Source organism: Paroedura picta, chromosome 4 (assembly GCF_049243985.1).
Source record: "Paroedura picta isolate Pp20150507F chromosome 4, Ppicta_v3.0, whole genome shotgun sequence".
NCBI lineage: Eukaryota > Metazoa > Chordata > Lepidosauria > Squamata > Gekkonidae > Paroedura > Paroedura picta.
Genome location: NC_135372.1, coordinates 122,053,952 through 122,065,125, shown reverse-complemented (window position 1 = coordinate 122,065,125; position 11,174 = coordinate 122,053,952). Strand labels below are relative to the sequence as shown.

Genomic DNA, 11,174 nt, shown 5'->3' with positions numbered 1-11,174 from the left:
CATGCCACTGACTCCTTCACAGTAGCTATCTACCAAGCTATCTAGACAAGCTATTCCATTTGAGAGCTGAGAGTGGGAAACTAGGTAAAACTGCATATATAAACAAATGTTTTGCATTTATTCAAATCTTCTTTTGCTGAATGAGGTTTTTTTTTACTGCACTGGATTACTAACCAATATTAAATATGCCGATTTAGTAAGAAAGTATGGACATGTGTTGTCTTTTATAGAATTGAAGACACTAGATCAGTACATGTCAACTCACTCCCACATCCTCTTGGTATTTTTTCTCACGGGCAAGGTAAGAAGCCAAAGTTCACTCGAGCTGCCTAGTATGGCTTGGCTAGAGAAAACGTTTGGTCCCAAACACACATTTTTGGAAGGAAGCCCCATAGATTTTTATAAGCGTTTTCCTCTGCCAGTTAAGCAGGTTCAGTTATTCTGCTCCCGCGATGACTTCCTAAGTCAAAGAATCTCACGAGTTGCTTAAAAGTGGAGTCAGTTATCTGGCTCAGTACAGTATATCCTTCCCATGGGTTTTCACTTACAATAAAGACAACAATAAGCCAACCACAAATAGCTCCAATTGTGGCTCAGAGCCTGAAAATCCCTTGTGCATTTCCCCTCCTTTATAGTGGACATAGACCATCCCCCCCACCCCAGGCAATTTGAGACTTAGACTGAATCTGATGCACAAGGCAATCTGCGTTGCTGTCCCTGGTATTCTTCAGAGAATCTGACGTTTGAGTGCTGATTCCTGCACATAAGGAAGCCACGGGTCTTTCCTGAATGGCCAGACTTGCTTGTACCCACGACGCTTCAGATGGCCTAACCTGGGAAGCAACCACCCAATCAGCACCTCGGATGTCTCAGCAGATGCATATGAGCTTGAGTGAGCAGTTTTGGGCTTTCTGGGATATAAGAACACACAGATGCTAGCGCTGTGTTTAGTTGTAGGAATTTATTTTAAATAACCTACAGTTGATTAAAAGGGAATTCATGATAAAAATAGAAGATACTTGTTGAGGAAAGACTGCGGGAAACTTGTCTTTGCACCACACTAAGCTAACAAGGTCTCTAAAACTAATGGATTATAGCAAAAAAGGGTTCACATTAAAATTCTGCTTTAATTTTTTTTTTAAATTTTGTACACAATTACAAAAGAAAAAAAAATAAAAGCCCTAAGATCTTGATTATTTTTCTGGGTTTTTTTTTTGTTTGTTTGGACCGAAGCTCACTTCCCTCAAAATTGTATTGACCTGTGAAAGTCCTTTTGTATACAATAAAATCTTTCAAGTAAAAGAGGTGAGGGTGGAAGTTTTTTTTAAAAAGGAGGGGGAGGGGGAAGAAAAGCCATCAGTCAAAAAAACAAAAACAAAACAAAACCCAAGGGGGAAAAAAAACCCTCCACAAGTATGGATATTTCATATATATATATTATGTACTCAGAACAAAGTATGATGGGAAAACATTTTGTCATCAATTTATCGGTACTCAATACAATCCATTAAAAACCCTCCCCAGCCCTTCCCTTCCTACCCGCTGCAAAATCTACATGATCTTTAAGATCAAGAAGGGAAAAAAAAAGTTTAAATATATTTAAAATAATTAAAAGTAGTAAAAATTCACATTAACAAAAAAAAAAAAAAAGAGAGAGAGAGGAAAACAACGCTCAAGTCAGGAAGGGCCTTCCCATCATGCTTTGCCGAGATGTTACATTTTAATCATATGTTGTGTCAATACCATGATGGTGGCGAGTAAAAGTGAAAACGCAACGGGGGTGTTTCCGTGATGGCCAGAGCCGCTGCGCTGAGGGCTTCAGTTGTGTTAAATTAATGAAAGGGAGGGGGCGGGTGGGAAATTAAGGAGTCCATTTTCTATTAAAATATAGAAGTTATTGCAAAACCCTAACTGTAAAAACGCACCAATATCTCATTGGATTCTGTATACAGTAGCTAATGATTTCCAAGCTCTTCGGTGTCATGGGGAATCTCCCTGCTGGAAGGTTAAATTCCTCCCCATCTACTTGTCCTCCCTCCAGAGATAAAACACAAACCATACAGCTAGAATTTGGGTCTCTGAAACAGTTTTTAAATAAGTTGTCCATAGGACAACTGGCTCAGCTCCTCTATAATATTTCCAGGCGTGTCTTTTCGCAAAGATGTTGGGTACTTGGTCGGACACTCGCTTTCCCCTCCCAATGCCCCCTCCCCCCAAATATAAAGGACAAGTAAGGCTCACAGTTTATCACTCTCCCTAAAACCAGGCTACTCCCCCTCACTTCCATTAAAATCCAGCCATTAAAATCAGGTTAAAACTCATAGTCTTCATCTGCCATGTCAATTGCCCAGGCAAATTTCTCCCGTTGGGTTTTGTTATATATTTTCTCTATAGGTACTCCCCATTTCTTGCACCTGAAGAAAAAGAGAGAGAAGAAAGTAATCAGTAATCATTCATGTATGCCCAGAAGCCCAATTCTGTGCTACACAATGAGTCAACTTATTTTACACATGCAATATCATCTTCTGTGTTGTGGAACACATTGTGTCTAATAATTGAAGCTTTGTTTGAAATGTCTACAATTCTAGTCCTATCACATGGCTTACTAGATGTCTCAGCCTACAGACTGCATTGACTTGTACCATGTAATCTGCCTTCGGTCTCAATGAGAAAGTGGAATGATAAATAAAGGGGGGGGGGAGTGACATCCCTGCAGGACTCAGGAGTAAGTCCTCTATATTCTTACAGGTTGTGTAAACTTGTATGCTCAGCAATGCATCTCTTGACAACCACAGTTCTGAAAATGGATCCATTGCACTGGGCTGTGTATGTGTCTAAGGGCCCCAATTAAATCAAAGTCAGTGGGTTAGAGGTCTGCTGGTTGTCCAAGCATGCAGATGTATAAACAAACCATTGTGACTACAAAAGCCTGAACACAGCTGGCAACCTGACATCAAATTCCTCATTCTCACAAGCCACACTAGCCATAGTGGAACTCAATCAAACCCTGAGTTGCTCTCCTGTACAATTCCATCAGCTTATCAAGGTCTGAGACCTTAAGCAATCATTTATAAACATAATCTACACAGCCACATTCACAGCACCTGTAAATCTAATTGTACAGGTAAGAATATTTTGTTGTTTTATAGGGAGGGGCAGTAGCTGTGCTGAGCCACAGAAAAATTCCATAATGTAATTCCTATTAGGACTAACTCAAATATCACAAAATGATGTGCAAGCTTTTATGTTCCACAAAACTCTCCATCAAGATAGATATTCAATGCATTCTAAAAAGACAAAGTGTGTGTGTGTGGGGAAGGCATTCATGGAATGATGGAAAAGGCCAGAACCAAAGGTTCCAACACAGAACACAGAACAAGATGCAAGGCTTCTCTGCTAAACTAACAGAACCTTCTGCATCTTCTAAAATGAAGCACAAGATATGTGGCAGAGTCAGCTGGATGACATGGTTCTAGGGGGCGCTGAAGGCTACTGGGATAGAGAAGTAGAAAGAAAAATGACACATTTCCTTTCAGCAGATGAAGGCCAGCCCTAGTGCTATTCAAAATACACACAACCAATGTAAGGTTGACAGCAGGAGGGGGAAACACCACCAGTGCCTGTATTAATTTCTGACGATGCACTGAAACAGAAGGACGCAGGAAGACTTCACTAAGCTACTTATACCCGCAGTCCTACTCTGGAAGCTTTTCTTCTTCACTTGTAATAAAACCTTCAGGGTCTGAAAACCTATGCACTATTTCTGCACAGGGTTCAAACCTGCATACAGCTGATGTGCTGTGGGTGAGCAAGAGAGCCCCTACACTGTTCATTATGAAATTTTGACCAGTCACAGGCAGGTAGACAATACTAATCCCATTCTCTCAGTGTGCTTCAAGCAGACTGTTACATCTGACAAAAACCTACCAGGCAACAGAAATTCTAGGATCCAGGTAATTGAGTTTGGAGGTTCCCAAGGCAATTTGCTTGTTTTCCTCTCGATCTGTAGCCTGGACCTCCAACTTCATCAACTGCTCCTCAATTCTCTGTACAGCTTTCTTCTTACTTTCCACTGCCCTGTGAAGTGAAAGAACAATAATTGCTTCTCAGAACTTTTCCAGGACCACGCAGAACACTACCACTGGGATTTTATACACAGAACATAGGAAGCACTGCCAAATAACCACAGGGCTGAAGTGACAAAGGGGTATATAGTGTTGAATCACATGCAGAATTTTGACTTGCCTTGGAGCAAGCAGAAATGCACAACATCTGACTGCAATAATGTCATTAAGTCAAACTTGTTATATCCCACTTGTGTTTCTGCTTGTGCAAAATCTTGTGCAATCAATTTCAGGGCATTATAATATATAGCAATGGAAGCATTAAGCAGCCAAAGCCTTTGAAAACAACCACTGAGTCCAAAGCTTTGTTGCACCACACCTCACCAGTGGGGGGGGGGGGGAGATGTGTCTTTATCCAGGCTGGCACATAACCAAAGCCTTTGAAAAGAGCTCTTCTGAGTCTTGCTCTATCTGCATCTGCCTTCAGGGGAAACTGGTGACAGCAAGAGCAGACGGCTCCCTCGTGGGAACCCCTAGGCAGTTAAAGCACAGAGACTGGCCATTTAACAGCACCGTTCTAAAGCAATCCTGAGGAAAACCAGAAAACATTTCTTCTTTAAATGTAGTTTCCTCTACTCTAAAATGAGCATTAATGACAAAATGAAACTTTTGAGAGAGGACAAAGTCTCCTCAGCCTCAAGAATGAGGTGAGGGAAAAAACAGAACAGAGGAAGAGGTCCTCTCTCCATGGAAGCCAATGTGACCAGTAGACTCGCAGACATCTGACCTTTTATTTAAGGAAAAAGTTTCTAATAAGGAAGGAAGCATGGAGGCACACAGTCTCAAGATCAGAAATGTTATTCCCCAGAAAGTGAAGAGCAATCCTAACCCAAAGAAAATGTGCAGATAAACACAAATTCTGAGGGCTGAATAGTGTTTTGGGTATTTGAAAAGCCACATGGCTAATGGATAGAGCTGAAACATTCAGGTTAACTACAGTCCTGACAGGCCATGGTATGTCTTCTCAGGTTGCCTTGTGAACCCTTTCCCCACACCACGCCCACGAAAGGCTACTGATAGTTAAGACACTTGGGAGTGAAGCATCATGAAGAAAGTGAATCAATCACAAATCGACAGAAGAGTATTCCAAGAACAGCAAAGATTCAAGGGAGATCTCTTTCTGAAAAAGGCTGCACCCTGCTGAACGTCTTCCATACATGTACAGATAGCAGCAACCAGGCTTACTTTTTAGACTTCTCGTCCCTCCGGATCTTGGCATCAGCTTTGGCGCTTTTCAGTTCTCTCCTGGCATCAGCCAACTGATCCTTCTTGGCATCAATCTAGGCAAGGCAGAAAGAAGAAAACAAACAAACAAAGTAAGATTGCAGAAGAAATAAAGCTGATAAAACTGCAGACAGCTGATAAAGAATGTCTGGCTCATAGAAGCATCCAAGTGGGGTGTCCAGCCAAAAGGAGCCCTAGCACTGAATTTCCCGAAGTCCTTCTTTCTAACCTTAGTAATAATAAAGGTTTTACTGACAAACTGGCCAGGACTCATATTTCTAAACAAGCATGCGAGAGTCAAACTTGTAGAAATGACTAGCAGGATTCTGGTCACCTACCTTAGAAGAGATTTATCCAGCACACACCCAGCATATAACAAGTCCATGAGTATGCACTGCCAGACAGAGACCTGAAAAGTTATTTACTAGGTGCCAAAAGTTTTTGTTGTACCAGTTGTACTGGAAAGACACCAAGTATAAGATGCAATGAATTAATTCTGCACAACTCAAATGTCTCCTATCTAGCCTACACAGATGGTACACCAGAAGATATAATGGAACGTCCTTTCCCCCATCCAGGTTGTAAGTCTATGGATTTTAAGGGTAGGTGCACAAATAACTATTTAGGAATAAAGGTAGTTATATTTTGTATTCAGCTAGCAGACCGGAATGAGGAATTTATAAGCAATGGGCTTTATATAGGAAAAAATACAGGCTACACTTTAATGATATTAATTGGGGAGGGGAGGGGAGCGACAACCTTGAAGCTCAATAAGATTCAAATGTACAATTAAACAAAGCAAAGTCTGTAATCGTAGGAATAATGGATTTCAGGGGAGAAGTGATATAGTATGATTTGGCAAAGCTCAAAAGGTTACACAGCCAAGTAGCCGGAACCCTATCAGGATATTAGGTCATGTCAGGAAATTTCTTGTGCTCATCCAGCAATGATTTTAAGCTAAAGGAATGAAGAATGAGGTTTTGCAGAGCTCTGAAGTGGAGGGCAGGGATACACAGTTACTGACAGACTTTACAACTTCTCTGACAATAATTGGACAAACAACTCAGGGAGGAGAGGGGCAAGAGAAGGCAGCCAAGTCATTATCACTGTGCCAGAGCTGTAGGGCCTGAAACAGCCAGGTTAGGTATTATGAAAGCCAAAACAACACCCCGCTGATTAATAAAACCGACCGCCTTATAGAGAGGATTATTTCAGATTCAGGCTGGAAACCGACCTAACCACATTGACCTCATGGCTTTTGTCAGAAATAACCTGAAAAGGAAAAGGCAAGTTAGAGGAGCGAAATACAAACAAACGCTGAATTGTATTCAGGTTTACAATTTGAGGTGGTTAGGTGAAGGGAAGGGGCTAATCACTCTCTTAGAAAAGGTCTCAACATTACCCTCCAGTTATCAGTGGCTGGAATAGGCATCATTCACGGATTCCTTTTAGGCCCCAGAATACTTCAAGAAACATGTCAAAAGAATTTGACCATGGCAAAACTGTTCTTCAGTTCAGACTGAAGGAGAAGTGAGGCTGCATGTGTAAATGTTTTATTTTAAAAATCCAGTATGAATCTATGCAGAAATCCAGCATGCCAAGTATGCCAGTATGCCAAGGAGAGGAGCCACTCTCATGAATTTAGGGTTTTGGTTTTTTAACCCGCAAGGAGTTTTGGATCAGGGGAGTGGAAAAAACCAAAAGCAACAACGACAGTTTTTGAGTTCCGGTACGCTGAACCTGAAAGATACCAGGATTTACCAATATTCCTGAATCCTAATACCGGAATGGTATTTGGTAAATATTCAGGAATGCCAAATTCTTTTAACTCCATGAGTCTGAGGCATTTAAATGCCTTCTCCACTCCAAGGTGCAAATGAGTCTGACACTCAGAGTCCACTTCAAGCCATGAAGTCACAATTTGGAGTGAACTCAGACTCAGAGTTCCCCTTAAGTGCCTTAACTCTAGCTGGCCGGCGGTCCTGAAAAATGGCTCTACCATTTTGGTAGCTGAAAAAATGCCCTCTCCCCAATCGAACCAAAAATAATACCCCCCAAAATATCAATATGGTATTTTAACAGACTAACAAAAGCAACAAGAGGAACAGATGATAAACAGCTGTAAATGATGTTGTATACTATAATTATGACTGTAAAAATCTAATAGTTTTGATTTGGGGATTGAACGTGTCATGCTCCCCCCCCACACGCCAATCAAATTGCTTATTGAGCTGAATTTGATGTATAGCATATCTGATGAGTAGGCTGAGAGGGATTCTCTCTCTCTCTCTCTTTTGTGAGGAAATGATTTTATAATTCCTTGTAAAAAGTGCATCAGACTCACAGGGGAAGGCAGTATATAAACATAATAAAATCAAAATAAATAAAAGATTCCCCAGCGTTAGAATCAGTGTTATTTCTTAGATCCCTAAAAACAGGTTCCATTTTTGGAATATAGGAATCTCTGGAAAAGTGGACCAAAGGATTTAGTAAGATGGTTTACTAGAGAACCAATTACAACTTTGATGGAGAGAGGAAGACTTTTCCCCTGGTGTTCCACTCAGGAAGTTAAAAAATGTCAGTGGGAGATTGCTGAGCCAAGTCCGCTGGAGCAGAGAAGGATGGAGCTACAGGAATCTACATGCCAAGTGACCCAGAACCTGAAGTTCAACCGAGTACATGCTGGGCCCACAGAAGAGGGAAGGGGGTTTAGCTGATTAAGCTGCTCTACAATAATGGTGCCAGCAGTAGCCATCCACCTTGCCTCCACACAGAGGGGCACCCGCGACAGAGCATATGGAAAAGATCGTCTTCAAACTGTCTGGATGGCAAAAGACTGGAAGAATCCAACATTTCCTTCAGAAGAACTTTCTGTAATCAAAACAAACAGGATTCCTCTCCAGAAGTCCCAGAGACAAGCGTCACTGGTGGAGCAAGCTTCCTGGAGAAAAGTGCCCCACAGCACCTGCTTAAGGAACAAAGAGAATCAAAGTGGATTAGTCTTAGTTTGGCTTATAAAGGAAGGTGAAACCAGTCAGTTACCTTAGTCTGTAAATTCATCATGGATTTTTCAAAGGTCTTTGGAGGTGCCCTCTGGTGGTTGCAGAGAATAGCAACAGCTCTATTGGCACGGTTATAAGACAGGATTTTTGCAGGGATGTTCTCATCCGCTGGAAGGATTGAAAACAAACAAGTGAAAATGGAATTTTTATGTGACAAGGTCAAACTCTCATGGATTTTCTCCCTTCCCCATTGCTGTGTGTGTGAGTCAGTAAGAGAGAGAGGGGGAGAGAACTGAGCTAGTCTCAGTGGCCGAGAGAAAGGACTAAAAATCAGGACTCCTAATTATGAAATCTCATTTCTGCCATGGATTCAGTAGGCTGCTTTTGACAAGTCGCCATTTCCCCAGCTTCCCTTCTGTTTAGGATAATAGCTACCCTACAAGCTCATTCACACTTGGGTGTAATATACATTTTCTTGTGTGTTTTTGAAAAAGGTGATGGGGACATAATAAGAGGTTCATAAAATTACCCATGGGGCAGAGAAAATGGATGGAGGGACAATTATTTCCCTCTCCCATCTTAGAACTCAGAGGCCCCTCAATAGGCAATGGATTCAGGAAGTACTTCACTTAACAAGTAATTAAAGTCTGGCATTCACTGCTAGTACATGGAAGTGGTGGCCACTAGCCTAGGCTTAAAAAGGGATTTTAGATGGCTTCGTGGGGGATAGGTCCATCAATGGCTGTTAGTTACAATGACTTAAGTGAGATCAGACATTCAGCATCTGAATATCAGTGCCAGAAGGCAACAAATGTGGAAGGCCTTGGCCTCTGCTCTGTTGAGCCCTCCAACCCAACCTGTTGGGCCACTGTGTGAAACAGGAAGCTGGACTAGATAGAGCCCTAATTTGATCCAGGAGGTTTTTATGTTTGCATGATGAATAATATTCTAATCTTGTTTAGCCCACGATTTCATGATAGCCTAGCTCCCTGAATATGTTAGCAGTCCTCCATATTTTGTAGGTCACATTCTTTATCTGGTAGTCTTTCTAGGACACGATGCCAGTGATCTGCATTTGAGGTCACGGTACGCCTACCTCGATTATGTATCAATCATTTGCTCAGGATGCAAATTATTGGAGCCCAGGTTGGCCAACCAATTATAGCATTCCGCTCCTGAAGACTAATGGAGCTTAATGGACTGCAAAATTTTCCAGGGCATTGAGCAATTGGCTTGGCTAAACATTCCCAGATCAGCCTGGTTGAACTATGGTCTTAACACTTGTCTTAAGCTGCAGTCACAATTCTTCCTAAACTTCTCTCGCCAGTCAATGGAGCCTGAACTCTCCTTGATTCAACCAACTGTTGAGGTTAATGAGGCTGCAAAGGAGAGGAGTTGGCCAGAGTGAGAACTGCAGAAAACTCAGGCTGGAAAGAGCACAGATTAGAGCTCATTTGGAGGTTTATTCTGGGGCAACACAATGCTTCCTTTCACCTCTTGGTGTTCATTCAGAACCATCCATGTGTTAAAAGGTGGGTTTTGATATTAGTTATATTTTAATTCCATCATTCCTCCGAGGAGTTCAGGGCAATGTGCGAAGTTCACCCCTCCGTTTTATTCTCAAAATTGCCCTGTGATATAGGTTCAGACAAAGTGCATCACTGATCTCTGATCAGCCAGCTATCCCAACCAGGAAGGTTAAGCAGCATCCAAGACCATCTCCTTCTCTCTGAGGCAACTGTCACCCATGGTTCTTGCCAGGCCCGTAGTCAGAAAATGTTTACTGGGGGGAGCAAATGAATGAGTGGTGATGAATGGGCACTGTTTATTTAATTTATATCCCCTTCCTTTATTTACATATGATGAACATATGCTTGTAAATGCATGAAGACCCCCACTCTCATACAGTCCCATTTTCACTGTTGTGGGTTGCTCTGTTCCAAATGGGGATCCCCACCATCCATGTATCACCATAAAAGTGTCTGTTTCTCCCTCTGAGCATGAAACGAAGTTTTGGTAACAGAGGTTACAGAAGAAGGTGCATTTTTTTTGGGGGGGGGAATAGATGGATGGCCCCTTTGATTCACAACACCATCATCTTGCCTTGAACTCACCCACCTCCTTTGAAAAGCCCCAAACCCTGCTCTGGTTACACTCCACATAATTTGCCAGAAGGACAGCTAAAAGTCAGGGTTTCCCAATCACTGTACCACCGTACTGTACAGTACCACAAAAGCCCCCCATAGTGTGGGTTTTTTCAAAATGGTGGTTGGGAAGCGCCCTCCTACCCTGTTCCTGCTGTTTCCAGCTCTGAGCAAGAAGAAAAGGGGGTGTAAATTTTTTGTATGCGTATGGAAATTTCAATCCTTATTTGGGCTGGTTGACCCGCTCCCTCTCAATTGGCCAATGATGGGCCTGGAGGGGTGGGACAAGGAGAGGTCTGTTTTGCTTCATGCAATTGGGAAGATAAGCTGGGGAGGCTCCCCTCTACAGGTACAGAGATTAATCCTGCCCCCAGCCCAGTTAAAACAGAAGGCAAAATTTTTGCCAGCACCAATTCATTGCCACCAGTTTACAGAGATTTTAAAATCCCGAGATGCCCTGATACACTGTGGGCTTCTGGTGCAAAACTCTCCTCCCTTAATACATACCCCAAGTGTTTTAAGTACCAGATACAGTAAAATACAGAGGCAGCACCTGCTGCCCCCCTTCCCCCATGATTCCAACCACCTTGAACATTCCTCACAGGCTAAAATACAACACCCCCCCCAGCTTCTACCTTATTGTGCTAAAGATCAGAAGAATCTATGGCTGGCATGAGTAA

The 11,174-nt window shown here is 42.2% G+C and overlaps 1 protein-coding gene across 2 annotated transcripts in view; it reads right to left on the bottom strand.

The window, feature by feature from the left end:
- Positions 1-946: 946 nt before the first annotated feature.
- Positions 947-11,174, bottom strand: part of TOP1 (DNA topoisomerase I) — an 89,753-nt gene continuing 79,525 nt past the window's right edge. For both annotated transcript variants that reach the window (XM_077335426.1, XM_077335427.1), the window contains 4 exons: positions 8,391-8,518; positions 5,310-5,404; positions 3,928-4,077; positions 947-2,414 (listed from right to left, as the gene is read on the bottom strand). In XM_077335426.1, the coding sequence (XP_077191541.1) occupies positions 2,312-2,414; positions 3,928-4,077; positions 5,310-5,404; positions 8,391-8,518 (476 nt within the window). In that variant the 3' untranslated portion in view covers positions 947-2,311. The remainder of the gene's footprint in view (positions 2,415-3,927; positions 4,078-5,309; positions 5,405-8,390; positions 8,519-11,174) is intronic.